We start from the raw sequence: 26318 nt of genomic DNA, 5'->3' as shown, positions 1-26318 counted from the left end.
CTTTGTGAGTTGTTTTTACAGGCGACAAGCTGCAGAACTGTGTGCCAACATCGCTGACATTTCGGACATAAAGAACAGGGTGAATGTGCACCTTTTCAAGTAAAAAAGAAAAAAGGAGTCTATTATAGGTCTTTTTTTAGCCTTTACACCAAATCTCTTAAAAATAACCAATCTATAAGGTCAACAAAATTAACAGCTTGGGTCGAGTTCACCAGTGAGAAATGTGGCAACACACACCAAACATCTGGGGAAAAGAGCAAAAGAACCAACTACATTAGTAGTATAGGGGGCAAGCGCACTTTTAATTCATTATTTCAGTTGAAAGCCACTTATAACAGTAGAGAAAAGTCCACCCTGCAGGATTTTGTCTGTGTTACACCTGCAGCACATTAATCTACTTGTGTCAGGACAGCATAACAACAACACTTCCACATTGCTTTAAGAGTTCTTCCTCGCATCAACACCGGTACCGCTTTCACGAAGGCAGTCTTCGGCACACGCGCGGCTGGCCGGCGGCGAATGACACACGGCACACGCAGCCCAGGCCAGCACAGCATATTGGCTGGTACAGAGCCACCAGAGACACTCGCTATGATGAATTACAGGCGAGCGGAGAATGCTGAGGCTCTATCCAGTGTGCTTTACAACCCCGAGTCAGCCGGCCAGCTAGACAATCCATTTAACACTGTGTGGAAGCCTGTATCCAGCAAACACAGGCCCCGGATGGGGAGTTTAGGGCCCTCCATGACTGATGACACTGGCTGACGCTCAAATCACATACAGCTCCCTTTACTGTATGCTACAACAGTGTTTCCCAGAATCCCAACCTGGCGTACAGTACAGGCGCCCATAGATCATAGGCGGGCCTCGTCTTGTTTTGGAGGCAGTCGAACATTTTGAAAACGTTGAACAAAATCATTACGTGCCTTCATCCACTGTCTGCCTGTATGTTCTCAATGTGATATATCAGTGATCTACAGTTTCATATATAATACAATAAATAAACCAGTAAGACGCCTGAGGGCAAGAAGCAACCTCGCCGGCTGCCGGGGTGCGGCTGCACTAATAACTTTGGGGCAGGCGAGTTTAAATGGACAGGTATCAGTCAAAAGGGAGACATCGAAGAGGAAGGATGGATGGGGAAGGATAAACATAATATGTTTATGCTTCCATCCATCCATCCTTCCTCTTCGATGTCAGATCCTGTTCATTCCATATTATGGAATGAACAGGATCTGACATATATCCATATACTAATATTGATGACATCAGGGATCTCTTGCGACAGCATTTACTATGAACCCTGATTTACTATCATCCCTGATGATGTCATAGTGATGTCACGAGACCTGGGCACAATATATGGGGGCTTTTGAGTGATACACTAACATTGACGGAGAAAAAAAAGCACGATTCCATAGTTAACTGTGATAAATCATTCGCAAATAAATCATTGTGGGCTCATATATCGCTATCCTTCGCACGATAAGTAGGGCTTAAGACCTGAGTCAGAAATGCCTTCTAAATCAGTACTTCTCACACTTTCAAGATTTTTCTAAAATGTAAAAAATAAAAATAAAAAATAACAAAGCTTGTATACAGATATACAAGCGAGCTTGTATACAGATATACAAGCGAGCTTGTATATCTGCTATAAACGCAACGCAGAAATTGAAAATGACACAGGCGCTTTCCCGCTTTTAATGGGTCATGTGGTCAACATCATTTTCACTGGAATCGGATCGGGAGCAACAAAATGTGATCGGGACATCCCTATATCAATGTCCATAACATGATGTTTGACTGGATATTGTACTATTGTGATATGGCACAAGTGTCCTATAAAAAATGTAACGGATCGGATCTGGAAAAATCGTTTTCGGCAGATAACTCCAAATCAAATGATCGGAATGCGATCAAAAATTATCGAAATCTACAAAATAACTAGTAGCTAAAGTTTTCATATAAATGTAGTGGAGTAAAAGTACAATTTTGAGATCCAAGACGTAGTGGAGTAGAAGTAAAAGTATTGGAAATTGGATATACTCAAGTAAAGTACAAATGCCGCAAAAGTATACTCAAGTACAGCACTCAAGTAAATGAACTTGGGTGCTCTTTCCACCACTGCAAGTGCGTGCACGCCGTGCACACGGGAGGGCTCTCAGCCTGTGCTGTACGATGTAAGAAGAGGGGCTCCGAGATAAACAAAGGACCAAGGCGAAATGCTTGCAATGGAGGCGGGGAAACAGGGAGAGATTCAAGGTGAATGTCTCAGTAAGTGCACATGCAGCAGCACGCTAGACCATCCCAGCGGTGGAGAGAAGGCAACCAGCAGCACTACATCAGTGACTCTGTACTCTCTGTATGTGTGATTTGCAGAGCGCTGCTAGATGTGTTTATCACTGGTGGGAAGGAAGGGTTGCACGAAGAAATATTACGTACCATAAAGAACACTGCTTATGAACCCTCTGTAGGAAGGAGAGTGATTCTGGAGTTGTGGCCTTGAGGCTGATATAGCGTTGGACAGCGGTGGATTAACGGCATATTAAGATTAACTGTACATGGAATATACTGTACAGTAGGGGTGCATCTACTGTATATACTGGTACAAGCATTTAACAAGCGTCAAAATCGGTTTAACCACTTTAACGCTTAACCTTTTTAATATAGTCTATTCAAAAATAGCCGATTTACAAGCTCACAACGTAGATTGTAGATGTGCCATGTTGGAACCATTTTGAGAAATCTTGAAAATGTGTGAAGTACGCTGTAGTAATGATCAAGTACAGGGTCGGGATCGGGATCAGTTCCCTCACATTTTCCTGGAACTGGTTCTTATCACACTGGTTACTTGGGCTTCACGTCTTATTACAATACCAAACTCTTTCATTTTAAGGACCACAGTAAGGGTCCATTTGGTTCCGTTAAATCCAACAATCACAGCACTCCATCTTTAAGGAATTACTTTACAAAAAAAAAATAATAATCAGAACATGGCAATAAGAGGTTTCTGCCCTACGACAGCAGCAGCAACGACGACACGTTAAGTGTTCCTACCTGGATGGCCTCGGCCTGCGCGCAGAAGGGCTGCACGTAGTGGGACCGGACGAGCTCCAGGGTGCGCTGGATCCGCGCGACCTGTGGCGTCTGCAGCTGCCTGCCGATGCCCAGCAGGTCCTCCAGGCGGCCCCTCCAGAACACCAGCTCCTCCAGAGGGCCCGCGATGTCCCCCATCTCCACCGCCTCCTGGGCCTTCAGCATCTCCTTGATCTGCCGCGTCCAGTGGATCACCACGACTGCACGCACGTATAGGGAGGGAAAGCATGGTGGAAAGTGAACTTAACAAGGCTGCTTTGGAAGCAGAGATTTCATTATACTGTGCACAGACACATAATAGTAATAATATTTCCTGATGTAATCTAGGACAAGGTATCGTAAAGTAAGAACTTAGAAGCCTCCATAACTTTAATTTTTGATTCCAGCAATAATCTTTTTTATTTATTTTTTTAGCTTGTAAAGTTTATAATCTGTCCCCTGATAAAAGCCTTAAATGCTTGCCACAGTATAATTGCAGATGTCTCATCGGTATTTCAGTAGCAAAATGTTCTCCCATAAAAGTTATCAGCTCAGGATTCTGAAGCCATGTCTGCTCTAACCTCCACTTAGGGGGTCCTGAAGCCATGTCTGCTCTAACCTCCACTTAGGGGGTCCTGAAGCCATGTCTGCTCTAACCTCCACTTAGGGGGTCCTGAAGCCATGTCTGCTCTAACCTCCACTTAGGGGGTCCCGCATCCGACCCAGGGCTACAGAAACCAAACTGAGCCATGTCTGCTCTAACCTCCACTTAGGGGGTCCCGCATCCGACCCAGGGCTACATAAACCATGTCTGCTCTAACCTCCACTTAGGGGGTCCCGCATCCGACCCAGGGCTACATAAACCAAACTGCGCATGATGATGGAAAGTGAACCAGTGGATATTTTATTTGATGTTGCACTTTTTACCGCACTGCGATAATTTGACAGCTTTAGTTGCTAGTTACAATGTGGGTATTAATACTGAGTATTAATACAAAGCATACATTATCACCAAGGACTGTTTTAAATCGTTATAACCCGTCTACAGTTCACAACACGTCACGACGTGGCACGCTTTGAGCTTGTAGATCTGCAAAAAGAATTTAAACTATTTTGGAATTCTTCTAAATCTTTTGACAAGGAAAATAGTTTTGTGCTTTTACTCGAGTATTTTTTTTTCTTTTTACAATATAGTACATTTAATTGTATCACTGTATTAGAGTAGAGTAGAATAGAGGAGTGGAGGAGAGGACCCATGACCCACCTCATTTCAACCCATTTTGTTAGCCTAGGTTGGCTACGGGTAGAAGACAAATGGGATTGACATTCAAAATTGTAAATGCCTGGATACCTATTTTTTTTTATTTTGTTTGTTTTTTTCTAAGTTTGTTTTGATGTGAAAAGGAGAGGCAAAATAAGCCTAAACCTTTTTGGTCTTGTACAGAAGTTGTAAGAAAAGAATGATCAAATGTTTAATGTTCATTTTATGACTTAAAAAAACCTACTACTATAGTATAGTAGTAGGTTTTTTTAAGTAATAAAATAGTAGTAGTAGTAGTAGTATAGTAACTATACTAGTACCTGACTAATTACCTAAAGAAAGTGAGAAACAGAAACCACAGTCGCAATACTAGAGGGAGCGAGAACAATGATTTGGTACGACCCACTCATAAAACAAACATGGGTAAAGTGTGGAGTGACCTGACCCCTTCCATCAAAAAATGTAGATCACTGCATGGCTTTCATTAAAACAGGCCTGAAAATTCACCTCTCAGTAGGCCAAAGGCAGAGGAAATAATCACTTCTCCCTTAGACAGGTGATCACCCCCCCCCCCCCTCTCCTGTTTGCACCCCTTTTGTTTGTTTTTCTTCCACACTGTACATTTATCGTTTGCGATGACATTGAATTGTGTTGTTAGTTTTCATGTCATGTTTATGAATTGTATACCGGAATGGAAACAAGAGCTATCCTTTTAGACCTTAATGTTTGACTGTACTCTGTTGCTGTTCCTTCACATTCTGCCTAATAAAGTATTCAATCAATCAAAACAGAGGAGAGGAGAGGAGAGGAGGAGAGGAGAGGAGAGGAAGGCCGGGGTGAGAGACAACGAAGAAAACAGTGGTGAGTGGGTCGATTAGACTACGGGGGAAACGCGGAGAGGGGCGAGGGGATGAAGGCGTGTGAAAAGGTTAGGAAGGGGAAAAGAAGATGGTCTGGAAAAAAGGAGGCTGCGTGCGGGAGTATAGATGAGGGTGGAAAGGTGATGAGCCCAGCGCCTCATTAAATAATGTCTCAGAACAGGAAGGAAGCACAGCGCAGCTTCTTCTACGCAGATCAAAGAGATGAAAGGACCACTGACCTTTTTAGACAGCATCCCCCCCAGAGACGGACCACCACCATGCAAAAGGACACGCACGCACGCACGCACGCACGCACGCACGCACGCACGCACGCACGCACGCACGCACGCACGCACGCACGCACGCACGCACGCACGCACGCACCAAACTGGGCAAGGCCTGGTCGGGGCCCGACGGGCTCAGACTGAAATCTCAAGCTGGAACACACACGCACACGTACTTACTCTCCAGTCTGCCAACCAGTGCCTTGTCCTTGCTGGCCTCCTCGGGGCTGTGCTGCAGGGCCTCCATAGGGATGTAAAGCACGGTCTTCCCTTCCATCTTGAACCTGGCATCTGTTGCACACACACGCACACGCACACACACACACAAGAGGTTAGCACACATTAGCACAGTTACAACTTTACACCTTCACAGCCATGATGGCAATGCACAATGTGCCAAAAAAAAAAGTGCGCGCGCGTGTGTGTGTGTGCATACTAGCTCTCTAGAAAGTGTAGTGCTTTAGAGGTTTTTACGTCTACAAAGTGACACGCGAGTGGGGCAAATGTCGCTCCAGCAAAGGGTAGCGTAGGGTTGCTCTGACATCAAAGGGAACGTCGTTTCCAGTGCTTGGCAGGAGGAGAGAGACAAAAATAAATAAAAACAGTTTAGCACTTCTGCAGCAGAGAGGTGCCACTCGCCGTCCTCCCCAAGGACACGTGCCAGGACGGAGCGCGAGAGGCGAGCGCAGGCAGAACAACGTGAACGTGAGACAGAGAGAGAAAGAGACCTTACGTCAGCTAAAGGTAGAGCCAACAACATCATCATCATCATATTATAATCATATTATAATTCACTCAATGTCTGTCTGAATGAATGTCTGAAACACTGTCGTAGCTCCTCACTGCCTGCACCAATCGCTCAGACTTTGGCATTGATCATAATATTACAGAGGTCTTAACAAAGCCCCAATTTCACTTTAACAAATTATTGATTAGTAATTCATTTATTAGTGCATTAAAATTGCCCATCGACTTAACATGGGAAAATGCAAAAACTCACATCAAGTATTTTTCTCTCAGAAACCATCGGACCTACAGTTACAACACTTAGAGGAGAGGTTCAGCGGCACGGCTGCAGCTCACCGCTCCAAGAGATGGGTCAAATGCGGAGAACAAATTTCACTGCGGTAACCGGAACTGGTTCTTATCACACTGGTTACGTGGGCTTCACGTCATATTACAATACCGAACTCTTTCATTTTAAGGACCACAGTAGGACCATATTCAGAACGGGTACGGTTTAGTCTACAAAACCCAGGTCAAGAGCATTATGGTGTAGTCCTGCCTAGCCTGGATGAATGCCTCTCAGACCACTATTAGGCAGCTAGACAACATCCCAAAAAAAAGGCTTTAAAAATCATAGCGGTGGATGAGGATTGAGGACCTTGCCCTACAGCAGGGGTTCTCAACGTTTTTGGCCGGGGACCCCCGGAAATGCTTTGGCAATGTCTCGGGACCCCCCCCCCCCCCCCCCCCCCGCCCCCTCCCGACTCCCGAAATTGACTGCTACAATAACCTTAAACCATTTTGGGCGGGAACCCCTTTTGGTGTTTTAAGCATCGTTATAATTTAGCTATTGAAAAATAGCAGATCTACAAGCTCATAGCGCGCCACCGAGTGGCGCGCTACGAGCTTGTAGGTCTGCTATTTTTGAAAAATCGTGAAAATAATTTTTTTTTTTTAAATCTTTTTTTTTTTTTTTTATAATTTGGGGACCCCCTAAAATAATTTGGCGACCCCCCGAGGGGTCGCGACCCATGGGTTGAGAACCCCTGCCCTACAGCAGTATACCATCAGCAAGCTGAGTCACCGTGGAACACTTGCAGCAGCAACAACTGCACACTCCCAGCTGTCCAGTGGGTCTCAAAGCACTGCTACCCCAAGCTCACACCCCAGGTCAAATCACCCGGAGGGTACTACCATGCCACGCCCTGGAATCCCCCAAGTCAAACACCCAAATGCCTTGATAGGAGCTTTCTCCACTCTGCTATAACAATATGGAACCGCCTTCCCCCTGCGGTTGTTGGAGACATTACATCACGTAGTAAGCAAGCTGTCTGTTTATATAATGTATGTATCTGTATAGTATCTGTATCTGTGTACACTATGTGTTTATGTTATGTATCATGTTCATGTTTGTGTCCCGGCCCTCTGGTCTGTCCCCCCTTGAAAATGAGATGCTGCATCTCCCTTCAATACAAATCTGTGTCCATGCCTTCACGAAGAGGCTGAACAAACACCTCCTGAGTGTGACTGTAATCCCATAAAGCTCAAGGACTTTTAATCATCCAACATTCAGTTTAAATAGTTGCAGATCAGTGATAGGCTCTTCGCATATTTTTCTTAAAGCCTGTAACTGCCAAAGCATAATAAAAATGAGTGAGACTTTTACAATAATAAGATGGAGAAGAGAGTTTGGCTTCAGGCATCTTGCGCACGCACGCACGCACGCACGCACGCACGCACGCACGCACGCACGCACGCACGCACGCACGCACGCAGCCTTACTCTTTGTAAGGAGATAAACAACACGAGGACAGCAAACGACAGTGAGCGAGCTAGGGAGGGAGAGAGAAATAACGAGGCAACTGAGAGCACATAAGGTGAGCAAAAACAGCTAAAGAGCACAACACAGGAGAATGTGTGTGTATGCATGTCTGTGCACACCCACAGGTATGTTCAATGCCCCCCCTCCCCCCAGTGCGCGCATCAATTTGTTTTCCCACCACCTACTTTTGTGCGTGTGGTTGTGTGCGTTGTCTGTGTGTGAGCGTGCACGCTCCCGGGGCCTTCCGTTCGACCCTTACCACTGTACCTGTGGTGAATAGATAAATGACAGTGAACGAGGGTGCGGCCTTGCTCCGAGCCCCCATCATCATCGCGTGACTGCGTTTGTTACCGAGACTCTGGGAAGTTCTCAGAAAAACAGAACAGTTTCTCTGTGACTCGCATACAGCAGAGAGTGTGTTTACCCTGGAGGCAGGATTTGAGAAGTTGAGGAATTCCCGAATCCTTGACATGATTGCCGCATGCGTTTTACTGAAACTGATATTGCAAAATGGTGGTGGTAGTGGTGGTGGCGAGGGGCCGGGGATGAGAGGGATTTCGGTCAGGATTATCCAAACTCTGGCTGATTATCCTGGGCTGCGTGGAGCGGTGTCAGGTAGAGAGTCGTGTAAAGTATCCAAGTCAATGTTTTGTACTTTTACCTCCTACTCCACTGCCTCTCAGATCCAAATATGCTTTTGTATTCCACATTGTACTGCACTACAATTATTTGAAAACTTTAGTTGTAGATTTTGATTATTAGTGCAAATCATACGTTAACCACTTCAGCCCTATATAACATAGATTTTGACCACAATGCTGCGATGCCATGCATTATGAGCTTGTAGATCTGCTATTTTCCAAACATTTGTATACATTTGAAAACTTAATTGAAATGGGACATTCTGCACCCATGGACCCGTGACTCTTTTTGATACAGAGACAGTCATGGCGACAAGACTAACTGTTCAGGAGAGGAGAAAAACTGTTTTTCTTTTATGCAAAATGAGTTAATAGCACAGGCAGACTCTTCACATACTAGAGCATGTCTGTATAATACATGCTTAAACATGTAGCTAGGTGTAACGTTAGTCCACAGAAGTGAACCTTTCAAGCCTGTTTTCTGCAAGACATTAGTCTATAAGCCATATCTCCACAACTGGTGGGTCAAACTGAACAATGTCAATTTGAAGCTATGATTCCCTCCTTTCATATGACATGACAAAAACAAAAATAAAATAAAAAATTATCCAATGACTTAGCCTCAGTCAGAAACGGTCACATAATGAGTACTTTTACTTTTGGTACTTCAAGTGCATTTTGATGCCAATACTTTTGTACTTTTACTCAAGTACATTTTCAATTCTGGGCTTTTACTTGTAACGGAGTATTACATTACCATATTGATACTTTTTTTTTAAAACTCCACCACTGGGTTTCTGTTTACCAACCGCCAGTGCGTGTGTGAGTGTGGACTGCGCACACACTTGCACCCATGTGCGTCAGAAGAGCGGTGGTGTTTCAGCCAAGACGATTGGAATGATTAACATTGAGAATTGAACCATCACAGAGAACCCGGTATACAGTACACTGTATGATTACCTGTGGTGGAAAGTAACCAAGTACATTTACTCAAGTACTGTACTTAAGTATAGGGGTACTTTTACTTTGATCAAGTATTGCCTTTTTTCCTCAGAAGCAAATATTGTACTTTATACCTGACAACAATTATTTGAACGCTTTAGTTACTAGTGGATTTGGATTATTACTACAAAACATGCATGAACCAATTAAGCCTTATTTTATAATTCAACTTGTAGTGGCACTCCGTCTAAATGTTCTTAAAAATGTACCACTTGGTGGAGTAGACCTCACAAAAACACAAAACAGTAGTTGTACGCAAACGACAAGACAAAAAGGTTTTACTGAGAAAAAACACCAAAAGTTACAGAGTCCAATGTATGGTCAAAAAACTGTGTTGCTTCCTTCTATGTCTGACTCCAACTGACTACAAGACTGTGACATCAAACAGAAATACACACAGGTGCCTCCAACTGGTCCAAATTGGCTCCCATTAACATCAAAGGATAATTAGGTCACACTCAGATCAGGTCAGCTAGACCTTTTTAAACACACATGACACCCATGAAATGCAATCAAATATCCAGCATAGCTTTTTAACCCTTTTTAACCAAAATAATTATTAATCTTAATCATGAATTCACTTAAACATAAAACATTGACAATTGGCACCTACATTACCCGGCCCCTAATTGGTTAGGCAGGAGGGCTAAGCAATTATCATACTTAAACATTCAGAGCCACATTACTGTTCATGTCCATAAACAATCAAAAACTTAAACATGTTCTTTTTAATCAAATCTTCATTTTTCCTGTCCTCTTCTCAGTTAGGTATTTTTCTTCTGGCCTGGCTTCTTGCAACAGAGAGCAGAGTCTATAGGTCTTGGGTTATCTTCGTCCTTTGCAGGGTCTTTTTAAATGTCACTGATGATCTTCGCGCCCTGATTGTTTGTGATAACTCCTTTCTTTTCTCTTTCAGTTGCTGCAAAGTTTTCTTCAGCCTTAGAATCCAGGCGAGCTTGTGCCAGTCTGAGTAGTACTTGATCAGTTCGTTCCTTGGCTCCATGTTATCTTTGACTTTGATCTCAGGATCATCTTGAAGGGTTTCTTTCAGTTGAACAGGTTGAAACGAGTCTGTGCAGTCGGAGACCACTCGTATCCTTTTCCTTTTAGGGTGATGCACCCCTTGGTGCGGTATGTAGATCATGGTGCAGTCATCACGACTCGGTTCATCTGTTGGAACTTGAACAGTGCAGTCTTTGCCAATAATGGTGTCATTGAAGCCGTTGCCGTGAGACTTCTTCTTGAACTTCCTAAGCAAACTGACTGTAGGCTGAACCACATGGTTAGTAGGCTTTGCGTTCTTCTTGATCGGCAATTCAATGCTGCAATGTCCGTTCTCAAAGATTGTGGTTTTCTGCACAGCCTGTTTGTCCTCTTGGGACAGCTCTTTGTCGTCAGAGTTGCGCTCTGGAAAATCTTGAACCAGTAGCTTCTCAATCTCCACCACAGAGAGTCTGTTCAATGAATAATGAAGTCGTTTTTTCCCTCTGTCACTCGGTTCCTTCCTTAAAGGCCCATTCACGACCCAGCCGATGGCAGTCTTCACAGCATACGGTCCTCCATTTTGACCATTCATAACGTGCCATGGCTCCATTGCTCGTGGACAGTTCGCTCCAATAAGTAGGCCAACGTCTGCTTCTAATTCTGGCAGGTGTACTTCGCTGAGATACGGCCACTTCTGGATATCAGATTGCTTCGGTATGTTTTCAGGGTGAACAGGTACGTAGCTGTGGGTATACACCTTCGGAAGCTCAATATACTTGTTCTCTTCTAGCCCACATATTTCAAGATCCAATATCACACAACTGCTCAGGAGTTTCCGTTCTTCAGGCGTGTCTTGGCCCATGGTGCTGAGAAGTACTTGGGTTGGCTTCCCCTTAACGTTCAGTTTCTTTTGCAGAGCCACCGTGCAGAACGTTCCGGTGCTTCCCGGATCAATGAACGCGTACGTTTCGACATACTTGTCACTTTTTCTTGTCTTGACCTTCACCGGTACTATTGACAGAACACATTCAAGTTCCCCGGCCCCTGTGACGTTACAGGATTCTTGTGTGACAGAAACTTGTGCGCAAACTTCACTTCCCTGTGCACCGTCATCCTTTTCAGGTGAAGCTTCACGTGAGACAGAAACTTCTCTTTCTGTGTGTAGAATGTCTGGATGCTTTAATTTGCATTCGATACACTCTGCTCTTTTCTTGCAGAATTTGCTCAGATGTCCATAAGTTAAGCACCCAAAACATAAGCCCTTTGACTTCAAGAACTCCACACGTTCTGTATGTGGCTGCTTCTTGATCTTGTTGCACGAAGCTAGTGTGTGATCTTCCTGGCAGTACAAACACGGCTTCTCAAAAGCATTCACTGTTTTGCTTCTTTCTGGCTTCCTAGATGTTCCTTGAGGCTGCTGATTGTCATCTGAAACGTTGGTTGCGAAACTACTTCCACAGAATTCTCTCTTCACAGGAGGTCTTTCTCTTTGATCATTCTGTCCAGCCGTGACTGGGCGGCTGTCTGGTATATTACCAAAGAGGGGATCTGTAGCTATTTTAGCTTGCCGGTCAATGTATCTGACCAAATCCGCAAACTTCGCTCTTCTGCCCTGTCGCTCTTTGACATCGTAGGCTACATCACGCCAACGTTCTTTCATTCTGTATGGTAGTTTAGACACCACCGTTCGCAGGTTGGTTGGATTGTCCATCTCTTCCAAATAGTCTATGTCTTCCATAGTGTTGTGACATCCAACTAAGAACATTGCGTAGGCACTTAAAGCCTTTCCATCGTCGGACTTGATCGTCGGCCATTTGAGGGCTTTATCAATGTACGCACTGGCGATCCTTAGTTCATCCCCATAGTGCTTATGGAGAAGTTGCTTCGCAACTTGGTAACCTTTCCTCGACGGCATGTGAGCACAGCTGCGAACTAACTCTTGAGGTTCACCAGCTGTGAATTGTTCCAAGAAGTACAACTTGTCTTGATCAGTGTCAGTCTTTTGTTCTACTGAGTGCTCAAACGCTCTGATGAAAGATTTGTACTGCAATGCATCACCCTTGAACACAGGAATATCCTTTTTTGGTAACTGGGATTGCTTCTGTTGGCTTACAAGCAACTCTGTTATTGCATTCTGTTTCTGCAGGACTTCTATTATGCCATCACCTCTGGTGCCCTGATTGAAATTGTGATGATCTCCTTGTGAAACTTGTGACTGCGACGTTTGTGACTGTGCCCGAAAGTGTACATTTACTGGTTGAGCACTGCTGGCTCTTTCCTGCTTCACACTCCCATGCCGTGGTCTTTGTGATGCCAGATAGCTATTCATACCATCTTCCTGTCTTTCATGCTCTTTGAGTACTTTTATTTTTGCACTGCTTGCTGCTAATGCAGTCTCCAAATCGAGCTCCTCTTTTTTAGCTTTAATTTCAGCCTCTGCTTCCCCAAACTTAGCTTTAAGTTCTGCTTCTTCTTTTGCAAGCTGCTGTTTCTTCTTGAGTGCAGCGGAAAGTTCAAGCAGTGCTGCGTGCTCGGCCTCTTGTCTAACACGTGTTGACGACACTCGTGACACTGTTGAAGCACGACTTACTTGAGACCCACCTTTGCGAGCACTTCCTGTGTCCTTGACACTAACCTGTGATACACTATCACTTGGTTTAATTCCATCTTGCAGGTCATTTTCATTATCACAACCTTTCATCATTGTTAACTGATCCTGCCTTGCAATCCAATTTGCAACTGTGTTCATGAACTGGTGTAGATTTGCCTTTTTGGGTTCAAACCACATATCTTGATCCGCTATTCTTTCATCCTCAGGCAAAAGACTTGAAACTTCGTTATTGAAATGAAAGAACTCATCATAAGCATGTGCAAAATCACCTTTGTACACATCTTTTACATGTTGCAAGTTTTGAACATCATCCATCAATGGCTCTATCTCATTCATTTTGCTTGTCAGAGCTCCCAATCTCTGTCTCCTTAATGCAATGCTTTTTTGCAATTTCTCTTCTACTGCTTTCTCAGTCTGTTTGCGAGACTGTCTGCGTGACCTTCCTCCCTCCACACCTTCAGGTTCATTTTCATCAGCCATCATATCAATTGCAGAGTAGAATGCTCAAGTTGCATGCACAAGCTTAAAAGCACTTTGTATAGTCACTCTTCTTAATCAAACAAGTGCAAAACAACTTCTCAAGTGATGCAAAACTCCACGTAGGTTGAATGAAAGCTTGAAATTATGCTCACATGGAGAGAGCCACAGTCAACATAGCATAGAAGAGAAATCCAATCCACTTAGCTTCACAAATCCAGGTAGTATCTTCGTGTCACAAAGCACATGGAAAATGGGAATATTTTTAATACCTTGTCTTGGGAATCACTCCAAAAGATTACCCCTGTTACTGCCTTTCCTTCAGGTGAACTTGTTTTCCTCCAAAAATGTCCAGGCAAGTTCCAACTGTAGCTCATTAGCTCAGTTTTTTGACTAAATGTAATGGCACTCCGTCTAAATGTTCTTAAAAATGTACCACTTGGTGGAGTAGACCTCACAAAAACACAAAACAGTAGTTGTACGCAAACGACAAGACAAAAATAACTTTTCTTAAAAAGGTTTTACTGAGAAAAAACACCAAAAGTTACAGAGTCCAATGTATGGTCAAAAAACTGTGTTGCTTCCTTCTATGTCTGACTCCAACTGACTACAAGACTGTGACATCAAACAGAAATACACACAGGTGCCTCCAACTGGTCCAAATTGGCTCCCATTAACATCAAAGGATAATTAGGTCACACTCAGATCAGGTCAGCTAGACCTTTTTAAACACACATGACACCCATGAAATGCAATCAAATATCCAGCATAGCTTTTTAACCCTTTTTAACCAAAATAATTATTAATCTTAATCATGAATTCACTTAAACATAAAACATTGACAATTGGCACCTACACAACTGTTTTAAAATAGGAGATCGTCAAGCTCACAAGCTTGTAGAAGCTTGTAGATCTGTATTTTCAAAAGATCTTGACAAATTTGGAAAACTTCTGAACATTGAGCACTTTTACTTTTGGTACTCGAGTTATTATTTTGATGCCGATACTTTTGTACTTTTACTCATGTCAAGCTTTGAATACAGGACTTTTACTTGATACAGAGAATGTTTTGATACTTTTACTTCAATATAATAATAATAGTAATAGTAATAGTAATAATAATACTTCAGTAAAATAAAGTTCTTCCTCCACTGTGTGTTCCTCCTTGCTGCTTACCATGTGGGAACAGCCGGGGAGAGAGAGCACATCATCTCTGGCCCGCTAACCGTTATGTGGGACTGGAGAGAGAGCACATCATCTCTGTGGCCTGCTAACTGTTATGTGGGAACAACAGCCAGGGAGAGAGAGAGCACATCATCTCTGTGGCCCACTAACTGTTATGTGGGAACAACAGCCAGGGAGAGAGAGAGCACATCATCTCTGTGGCCCTATAACTGTTATGTGGGAACAACAGCCAGGGAGAGAGAGAGCACATCATCTCAGTGGCCCTCTAACTGTTATGTGGGAACAACAGCCAGGGATAGAGAGAGCACATCATCTCTGTGGCCCTCTAACTGTTATGTGGGAACAACAGCCAGGGAGAGAGAGAGCACATCATCTCTGTGGCCCTCTAACTGTTATGTGGGAACAACAGCCAGGGAGAGAGAGAGCACATCATCTCTGTGGCCCTCTAACTGTTATGTGGGAACAACAGCCAGGGAGAGAGAGAGCACATCATCTCTGTGGCCCTCTAACTGTTATGTGGGAACAACAGCCAGGGAGAGAGAGAGCACATCATCTCTGTGGCCCTCTAACTGTTATGTGGGAACAACAGCCAGGGAGAGAGAGAGCACATCATCTCTGTGGCCCTCTAACTGTTATGTGGGAACAACAGCCAGGGAGAGAGAGAGCACATCATCTCTGTGGCCCTCTAACTGTTATGTGGGAACAACAGCCAGGGAGAGAGAGAGCACATCATCTCTGTGGCCCTCTAACTGTTATGTGGGAACAACAGCCAGGGAGAGAGAGAGCACATCATCTCTGTGGCCCTCTAACTGTTATGTGGGAACAACAGCCAGGGAGAGAGAGAGCACATCATCTCTGTGGCCCTCTAACTGTTATGTGGGAACAACAGCCTGGGAGAGAAAGAGCACATCATCTATGAGGCCCGCTAACTGTTATGTGGGAACAGCCTGGGAGAGAGAGAGAGCACATCATCTCTGTGGCCCGCTAAACGTTATGTGGGAACAACAGCCTGGGAGAGAGAGAGAGCACATCATCTCTGTGGCCCACTGACTGTTATGTGGGAACAACAGCCAGGGAGAGAGAGAACACATCATCTCTGTGGCCCGCTAACTGTTATGTGGGAACAACAGCCAGGGAGAGAGAGAGCAAATCATCTCTGTGGCCCACTAACTGTTATGTGGGAACAACAGCCAGGGAGAGAGAGAGCACATCATCTCTGTGGCCCGCTAACTGTTATTTGGGAACAACAGCCAGGGAGAGCACATCATCTCTGTGGCCCGTGACATGAAATAACAATCCAACACTGTACAAAAGCCTCCCTCGTCCAGATCAATGCAGTGGCTGTCAGAGAGACATTCTGTACACTCTATTGTTGGGATGTGTTTCTCTCCCTTTCAAGGGGAAAACCTTTTATTTATTTATTTTGCTTGTGGCAGTTTTTTTCTTCTTCTTTTTTTTGGGGGGGGGGGGGGGGGGGGGGTTGCTTTAATGAAATTGATACAAGGGAGAAATGGCTCAGGGTGGTTTCAGTATACAGGAGAAAGAAAGGGGGAACTTACAGGGATGAGGAAAGACGTTGGGGGGAACACAGCGTGTCAAGGATTCAATCACAACACAGTGATGGCGGTTAAAAGACGGAACAGGGGAAGCAGAAAGTGTACTAGTGGCAACAAATTACCGACTACACTAGAGATGGCACTTTTCATTTTGTAACTGAGCTTAGCCAGTTTCAACATGGCGTCCCTATTGCGGGCACATTGAGGGCATATTGCGTGACAGTTTTGCCTACCCTGCTGAAAGCACAATGACATTTTAATGCTATGAGCATGTTCAACTACTTAAAGGGGAAAACCACCCATTTTCAATATTTTACTATGTCATTAATATACCTTAGAGCTGTTTCCTAGAACTGTAATTATGAAAAAAAATCATTAACATGGTGAAACACATCTTGATGACATCATCAAGATGTGTTTCACCATGTTAATGATTTTTTTCAGACCTCTAGTTCTAGGAAACACAGAATGCGGGGACTTTTTTTATAATTTCCACACAACAGCTCTAAGGTATATTAATGACATAGTAAAATGTTGAAAATGAGTGGAATGCCCCTTTAACCGCATAAACCCCAGTCACCCTATTCTGGCCTGGGCATGTCACAGTAGGCGAACGTTTGGTAATAACAGAATATCTCTAAAACAACACATGCTGGGCTTCCAGATTGTCGAAGCGTTGTGAGTATAGAGAGTAGACCTCTCGAAAATAGCCAACCGACTAACTCAGTTTTGAGCTTATAAAATAAGTTTGATTGACTGAACACTTTAACAGTTTGCATCCATGTGGCAAATACATGAGGAGCGTATCTCCTGTTTCCATATAGCGTGAGGCAGCTTGAAGTACACCCCCTGGACGTGACGCTAGTATGTCACACAGACTAACCCCTAATCCAACCCTTGATGCGGAGTGCCAAGCAGGAAGGCTTTTAGTCTTTTAAAGTAACGACTTGGCCAGGGTTTGAACACCGACCTCCCAGTCTCAGGGTGGACACCAACCAGTAATCACAAGCTGAGCTGGATTTCAGCTAGTAGATGGGCTATAATGGCATGCCCAACGCCAGGTTTGAAGTGAGTGGTTAAATCAGGCATGGCTAGAAGGAAATCATAGAATGTCACACCTCTCTTTCTTTCTCTTTCACAGTACAAAATCAGTATAAAAATATGTCCGTATAAAAGCAATTTCAGTCATATCTGCCCTGTGCATTTTTGGATTACCATGCAAACAGAAATGAATTCTTCATTCATAATTTCAAATGTTCAATGCCAAAAACACAATTAAATTGCTAATCACAAGTATTTGTGTGACAATTAATCGTCAATTTAATTTGCAACCGTGCCAGCCCTAAAACGCAACTCACCCGTGAGCTTGGAGAGGTACTGGTGCAGGTCTACGATGGAGTGGTTCCGGACGCTCTCGGGCCACTGGCTGGCCTCCCGGGCCATGTTGGGCACGAACATGGCACTCATCAGCCTCAGGAGGCCCTCGGTGGGCTCGCCGCGCACCATGCCGAACTGCACGCACGCCTCGAACGTCTCCTCCACGAACCCTGCGTCCGCTCGACGGATGAAGTAGGAGACCTGATCCACCACCTGTTGTGACACAGAGAGAGCAAGAGAGAGAGAGCAAGAGAGAGAGAGAGAGGGGGCACAACATATTTAAGTTGCCGATTAATTGTCACACAAAAAATTGCGATTGACGATTTAATTGTGTTTTTGCCATTGAACATTGGAACATATACAAATTTAAGTTTGTCATGGTCAGTGAGTGTATATACGGTCAGTGACCATATACATTAATTTATGGGCCCTTGACATGTCAGCTCCATATACACCAGTAAGACGCCTGAGTGCGAGAAGCGACCTCGCCCTTTTAGGGCACTTTGGAGGGCACTGGCCATAGGGAGCATGTCTTGAGTGTACACAATGTACAGGGTTTGATGAGGTCAGATCAACATATGAACAGGTCAACTCCATATATGGAGATCTAAGGGTGGCAGCAGGGGCAGTGTCTTGAGTGTACAGGGTTTGATGAGGGCCCAGGTAGGTCCGGGCATTAATTTTCGGGCCTGTTGAGAACTCTAGTTTTCGCCGGCTGCTGTGCACGGCTGCACAAATAATTTTGGGACAGGCCCGTCTAGAGTTAAAATAATAATACATTGCATTTGTATAGTGCTTTTCTATGCACTACTTGCCTACTCAATGCGCTTTACAATGGTCCATTCATTCATACATTGGGTGAAGCGGAAAACAATTGACGCCAGTGTCCTCACTTCCCACATTCACACACCAATGGTGACAACCACTGGATGCAATGTAGGGTTCAGTGTCTTGCCCAAAGACACTTTGACATGTAGACAGGAGGAGTCGGGATTCGAACCGCCGACCCACAGATCATTGGACGACCTGCTCTACCTCCTGAGCCACAGCCGGACAGGTATCAGTCAAAAGGGAGACATCGAAGAGGAAGGATGGATGGGGAAGGATCAACATATGGAATGGTTCTGACATCCATATACTAATATTGATGATATCAGGGAATTCCATATATGGGCTTAATTGCGACAGCAGGTCACATTTACTTCTATGACATCAGGGATCTCTGATGATGCCACGTGATGTCACAAGACCTGGGCACCATATATGGGAGCTTTGCCCATGTATGGGGATTTTGAGTGATACACTGACTGTCGGTGAAGAGGTGACCAACGAAACGATGGTTAGGAAAAACAGAGGGATGTGTTGTGTGAGCAATGACCCCCCGTGGCGTGAGCCGCGTGACATCATGTTGTAGTTTTCAGTGGTCACCTCTTCACCGAGAACTGGACTATGAATAGGCTTTTATGGACCGGCGGTGCGACGTAGGAGTGAAGGGCGCATATCGGCCCGAACTTGTGCGGAACAGTTTGCCTCCCGTTCGCCACCACTATACGTGAAAGAACATGAAAACAATAAATACAAAAATACTGTGTGTGTTGCATGACGAGTCATCCGCAAATATGATTAAATCCCAGCATCCATTGTGTGTCGTCTGTGGCAAGGAAACAAAAGGACGAAACACATTTCCATTCAGTCCTGTGGGTCTCTTTAGAGGCAGCCGGCTTGCTATTCAGGGACATCATTACCACAATCTATGAAAGCATATCAGTTGTAATATTGTTACAACTCTGTGTGTGTGTGTGTGTGTGTGTGTGTGTGTGTGTGTGTGTGTGTGTGTGTGTGTGTGTGTGTGTGTGTGTGTATTATTGTACTTGTGAGGACCAAAGAAAGAGAGAGACATTGTTAAGGACAATTTTCCTGGTCCTCGTAAGAAGGAATAGATTCAGGAATAGAATTAGGAATAGACTAGAAAAAGTGCCCTTCTGGGCACAGGTCTCCACCAGGAGGATAGGACTGTGAGATGTTTGGCAAAATGTTTAGGAGTAATATAAACATGTTTGCCTTTGATGGCAATTGGATGATTTGAGGCATTTTGTTCCAAAAATGTGTTTTGCAAAAATCAACCTGTTGGTGGCGCTATAACAGGCCAATGTGAAAAGGGTGGGATATATTCCTCAGCCTAGTAAGAAAATGTGTGAAAGATTTCACGTAAATTGCATGCTGCGTTCATGATTTGAGGCTTTTGTTCAAAACGGGGCAATCTTGCAAACTGTGAAAGCCAATTATAGCCAATTAGGATGGAATATGAAATATCGGACAGATCCGACTTGAGCACATGACCATAGATATACTGTGTAACGATTTGTGAGATTTTTGGACAGAATCTGGAGGAGTAATATCAAAAAATGTGTTTTACAAAAGTCGGCCTCCTGGTGGCGCTATAAAAGGCAGATGCGGAAAATGCAGGTCAAAGGTTTGTCCTTGGCCTCTAGGGAGTGTGCATGCAACGTTTCTCGCAGATCGGTGCAGTTTTAGGTAAAACATGTGAAAAGCTGCCTCATGGTGGCGCTATAACAGGCCGTTCTGGAAAATGTGGGGCAGAGGTTCATCGTTGGCATCCAGGGAGTGTGTGTGCAAAGTTTGGCATCGACCGGGTTAACGGTGCCGGAGATTAGCTGGTAACGGACGGACGGAAGGACGGACGGAAGGACGGACGGACACACGGACACACGGACGGAGTGCAAAACATACTCTCTCCCCATGCCTTCGGCCTGGTGGAGACAATAAGGTTATGGCAGCCTCTGTAGACATTTTTAAAGCACAGCTCAATGTACCAGCAGGGGGTCCCCGAATGTCTTAATGCCTAAAACATTGGGGGTCCTTGACATAAATGGATGCCTGCCGGTAGCAAAAATAGCTAATGTACAAGTTTACAACTCACGGCGCGAATCCGCTATTTTCGGCTTTGGGGTTAGGATAAAAAAAAAAATCGCACGAAACATAAAAGAAGAAATGGCATTCACAAAATTGGCGCCCTAAAATGTTGATATCCTCATTGGCATAGTAATACAAAACGTGTGTGTGTGTGTGTGCTGTGCACGTGTGGGTCTTGGACATGGCCCATTTGAAATCTCTATTCATATCTTTGGCTGTCCGAGAGAGAATGGAAGTCTGGCTTTTCTGAGCGTGTTTGACATTTCTATTAGTCGGGATAACGGCGGGAGCGGTTTCAGACATGGCCGACAACGAGGATGCATAACGACTTCAAAGTCGTCTCTCGCCATGCATACCAATATGAATAGTGGAGGAAAAGTAAGTAAGTACATTCACTCGAATACTTAGGGCATTAAGCAACTAGTCGACTAGTTTACTAGTCGACTAGTAAATCCACTAGTCGACCCTGTTGGTACTAGTTGACTCGTTTTTTTCCCCGATTTTGTAGGCCTCAAGATCAGGTAGATTATAGTTATAGTCACCATGTACACAGTTTTTCAATGTACAAATATTTATAACAAAAAAAAAAGAAAAAAAAAAAGTTTATTTTTTTAATTTATTTTTTACATAAACAACTAGTCGACTAGTCGACTAGTAAACTAGGCAACTAGTCAACTAGTAAAAATGACTAGAAGTGAATGCCTGTACTTACTGTAAGAACAACTTTGAGATACTTTTACTTTACTTGATCATTTCCATTGTTCTGTACTTTCTGTATTTTCTACTCCAGCTATCAGCTGTCAGATAATAGCTATCAGCTATTATCTGACAGCTTTGCTTGGCCAATTCATATTATTGATACAAAACCCATATTCTACAGTTCGGCTATTTGTGCGTGTTGTGAGCTTGTGGATCTGCTATTTGCACATACAACTGACACATTTGGAAACATCTTAAAAGAAAAAGAAGGCAATAGCTACATCGAGGTACTTAGCTCATCAAAAGACAGAAAGCGCAGCTTTTTGTGTTGGCTATTCAAAAAAATAGCAAATAGCAAAAACTGACACAAAAAAAAGCGGTGGCTATTCGAAAATAGCAGACATACAAGCTCGCAGCGTGTCACACTGCGAGCTTGTACATCTGCTATTTTTGAACATTTTAGAAAAATCTTTTAAAGTGTGGGAACACACTGCAGGCCTGCTCTCTCTCTCTCTGTCTCTGTCCACCCGTACACACTGCAGGCCTGCTCTCTCTCTCTGTCTCTGTCCACCCGTACACACTGCAGGCCTGCTCTCTCTCTCTCTCTCTGTCCACCCGTACACACTGCAGGCCTCTCTCTCTCTCTGTCCACCCATACACACTGCAGGCCTGCTCTCTCTCTCTGTCCACCCGTACACACTGCAGGCCTGCTCTCTCTCTCTCTGTCCACCCGTACACACTGCAGGCCTCTCTCTCTCTCTCTCTGTGTCCACCCATACACACTGCAGGCCTGCTCTCTCTCTCTCTCTCTCTGTCCACCCGTACACACTGCAGGCCTGCTCTCTCTCTCTCTCTCTCTGTCCACCCGTACACACTGCAGGCCTGCTCTCTCTCTCTCTCTCTCTGTCCACCCGTACACACTGCAGGCCTGCTCTCTCTCTCTCTGTCCACCCGTACACACTGCAGGCCTCTCTCTCTCTCTCTCTGTGTCCACCCATACACACTGCAGGCCTGCTCTCTCTCTCTCTCTCTGTCCACCCGTACACACTGCAGGCCTGCTCTCTCTCTCTCTGTCCACCCGTACACACTGCAGGCCTGCTCTCTCTCTCTCTCTCTCTGTCCACCCGTACACACTGCAGGCCTGCTCTCTCTCTCTCTCTCTCTGTCCACCCGTACACACTGCAGGCCTGCTCTCTCTCTCTCTGTCCACCCGTACACACTGCAGGCCTCTCTCTCTCTCTCTCTGTCCACCCGTACACACTGCAGGCCTCTCTCTCTCTCTCTCTGTCCACCCGTACACACTGCAGGCCTGCTCTCTCTCTCTCTCTGTCCACCCGTACACACTGCAGGCCTCTCTCTCTCTCTCTCTGTCCACCCGTACACACTGCAGGCCTCTCTCTCTCTCTCTCTGTCCACCCATACACACTGCAGGCCTCTCTCTCTCTCTCTCTGTCCACCCATACACACTGCAGGCCTCTCTCTCTCTCTCTCTGTCCACCCGTACACACTGCAGGCCTCTCTCTCTCTCTCTCTCTCTCTGTCCACCCATACACACTGCAGGCCTCTCTCTCTCTCTCTCTGTCCACCCATACACACTGCAGGCCTCTCTCTCTCTCTCTCTGTCCACCCATACACACTGCAGGCCTGCTCTCTCTCTGTCCACCCGTACACACTGCAGGCCTCTCTCTCTCTCTCTCTCTGTCCACCCATACACACTGCAGGCCTCTCTCTCTCTCTCTCTGTCTGTCTGTCCACCCGTACACACTGCAGACCTGCTCTCTCTCTCTCTGTCCACCCGTACACACTGCAGACCTGCTTGAAATGCATAAGGTGAATGTTTCCTCTGAGGGTGACACGTACAGTATAAAGCCAGTCAAACAGTACTCTCACAGGAATTACAGATGCCGACCCCCCTGAGATGTTCAATGTCACTACATTCATTATAGCGGTGCTTCCCAAACCTTTTTAGCTCCAGTCCGGACATAAAAGATGTATCGTCGCTGTCGGGTCGTAGAAAACCTCTTATCTCCATATTCTAACTTTTTGTGTGTTTTTTTTTCCCATAAATTAAAGCCCTGCTTACATTTACAATGTATGCATTTGGCAGACGCAGTTAAAGCCCTACTTACAATTTACAATGTATGCATTTGGCAGACGCAGTTAATCCTGAATGATTTACTACTGAAAGAACACCACAAGGTGATACATCAAATACATAATAGTCATCTATAGGATCTAAGGATCAGGAGTAAACTAAGAACCTAACATCCGTCTAACAGTAGAATAATATGCCATCTGAATTACATTTTAGCCTTTACTTCTCATGCGCCTGCAAGCCAAGGTCATCGAGGCTAGGGTAAGTGCTACGGCAAGATCGTACTTGATCGTATTACAGCGTCACACAAAAGCATCAAAAGTAGCGGATCAGCAAACTCGAAACGCAGCTCGAAGCGGCGTGTTTGAATCCTGAAAAGTAACAGTTTTCGACGTATGAGGTTTCCAATCAAGGCCTTATGTGCCACAAGGCACGACGTGGATAGGTAACAGGTAACAGAGGTTTCCAACTGACAGACGATTTATCATGAGGTGTCTCCCTGGGACACAAACTCAATGAGCCCGATTCACAATGCTGGTCGTAAATAACGTGTGAATAAAGGAAGGGTTTATTTTCTCCAAGCAAAAAACAACGTGAAATTCACAATAGGGGGAGTGTAAATCCTGAAATGTGCAGATCACAGGTGTAGGTCACTGACGGCTGCCAGCTGTCGTAAAATCACACACACAGTGCCAGATTAGCTGTACACGGACGGACGGACACACACGGATGGACGCGCGGACGGACAGGGTGCAAAACATCTCTGCCCAACGCCACGCCTTTGGCCTGGTGGAGACAAAAAGAGGGCAAAAGAGGAAAATTCCTAAAAATGGGTAAACGACCCATTGTTTGGGAAATGCTGAGCCACCTTCATAGGACTTCTACACAGATGCCCTCTCCCCCCCCACCTGCAGATGCTCAATGTCAGAGCATTCATTACGGGGCTCAATGGGGCACACGGCTCAGTCATTAAGGGCTCAATGGCACACATCTCTCTGCAGGGACTGCATGTACAGTGTGTGCTCTGGCCACTTAACCACTTGTTAGTACAGGATACTTAACCATACGCTGTAGGGCTCACACTGGCCATTATCTTCCTAATGATCGCTCTATCGATTACTTTCTCCGTTAACCACTTAAACACCAGCATCCGTACTCCGAGGAGAACCTTTGCAGAGAATAGCTAATCGACTAAGTTCGTTTTGAGTTTGTCGATCGGCTATTTTATGCGAAGATATTTAATGTAGCGTGAAAACAGAAAGGTTACTAGAGGGACTCTCTCGTATGGGTTTAAATTAATCGACTTTTGTATAATTGTTGATATAAAAAGGAATATCCATTATACAGTTTTTATCAACACAAACAAATATTCTAATAGATTTGTTATGTTCAACTATACTGATTACTGATAAACAAGTCTTACTCTCCGGGGCGGTATTGCAGTCGCTGTACCGCACTGTTGTGACGAAAAGAGAGCTGAGCCAGAAGGCAAAGCTCTCCGTCTACCGAGCAATCTTCGTTCCTATACTCTCACCCTATGGTCATGAAGTGTGGGTCATGACAGAAAGAATAAGGTCGTGAAAATAAGCGGCCGAAACGACGGGTGGCTGGCATCTCCCTTAGAGATAGGGTGAGAAGTTCAGTCACACGAGAGAGACTCGGAGTAGAGTCGCTGCTTCTTCGCCTGGAAAGGATTCAGCTTAGGTGGTTTGGGCATCTGGCTAGGATGCCTCTCGAGCGTCTCCCTAGGGAGTAGAGCTCTTCACCGGGTTCCCTGACTCCGAAATTACCCGAGTGGACCCGAGACCCGCCTGGGTCGGAGCCGTGTTTTATCGTAATCACTCGGGCAGGGTCGGAATCGGACGTACCCCCCGCGGATCTCGGGTCTGTCAATCATTATATGTAATGCCCGAGTGAATCCGAGAAGACCTGTACGCTACGGTGTGTGACGTGTGTGTAGCCTACTGTCAGTGCTTTTTTTTTGTTGTTGTTGCAAATCAGTGTGTGATTGTGTGCCAGTCTGACTGTAGAGACTCTCTCTCTCTGTCCGCTGTATGTGCGCTCTGCTGCCAAGCGCTGCGGTGGGGGGGGGGGGGGGGGGGGGGGGGGTTCTGTTTAAAGTGTGATAATTTAGGCTGACCTAGGATCAGGTTAGTGTTGCAGTAGCCTCGATACCCAGGCTTTAATTTCGTTCTGCGCGAAAAATAGTGTTGCAGCGACATGAAACGGCTGTGTTACTTGTGTGACGATTATGCTGGTTTAGGATCAGCCCCGTCCTGGTTTGCCTTGCGGCGCTGATTTGAATGAAAACACCGGCGTGCAATTAAATACTTTATATCACGATCACGGATCCCGACAACAGTGTGAGGTGAAAGCAAACTATAGCAAAGCTCAAAGCGAATTTATATAAGAAGGCAACCATGGCAACTCTCCTGTGTATCCCCACACGTGGATACAGAAGAGAGCAAAGTAGGAGCTGTTATAAGTGCGTTGAGTGTGGCGCCTTGTTAATATTCCATTCAGCCAAGACCGGTACATGGATCTGCTAAAACTCTGATGATTGTGTAAAAAACAGAAGAGAAGAGAAGAGTCTCTCTTTACCTCCCCCCCCCCCCCCCCCCCCCCCCCCCCCCCCCTCCCCCCCCCCCCCCCCCCCCCCACCCTCCGCTGCAGCCTGCAAGCAACATCTCTCTCTCTCGCTTTAATCATAAAATGGTAATTGGTCAATA

General features: G+C 45.1%; 1 protein-coding gene across 1 annotated transcript in view; it reads right to left on the bottom strand.

Annotated features, from left to right (window-relative positions):
- Window positions 1-26318, bottom strand: part of LOC306913850 (dynein axonemal heavy chain 2-like) — a gene marked incomplete at its 3' end in the record, with an annotated part of 263300 nt that overhangs the window by 223258 nt on the left and 13724 nt on the right. The window contains exons 5-7 of the mRNA XM_079490662.1: window positions 17843-18074; window positions 5661-5771; window positions 3058-3296 (exon numbers count right to left, since the gene is read on the bottom strand). Of these exons, the coding sequence (XP_079346788.1) occupies window positions 3058-3296; window positions 5661-5771; window positions 17843-18074 (582 nt within the window). The remainder of the gene's footprint in view (window positions 1-3057; window positions 3297-5660; window positions 5772-17842; window positions 18075-26318) is intronic.

This window comes from Electrona antarctica (assembly GCF_951216825.1).
Source record: "Electrona antarctica genome assembly, chromosome: 21".
Classification (NCBI taxonomy): Eukaryota; Metazoa; Chordata; class Actinopteri; order Myctophiformes; family Myctophidae; genus Electrona; species Electrona antarctica.
This window is presented reverse-complemented; position numbering and strand designations above follow the sequence as displayed.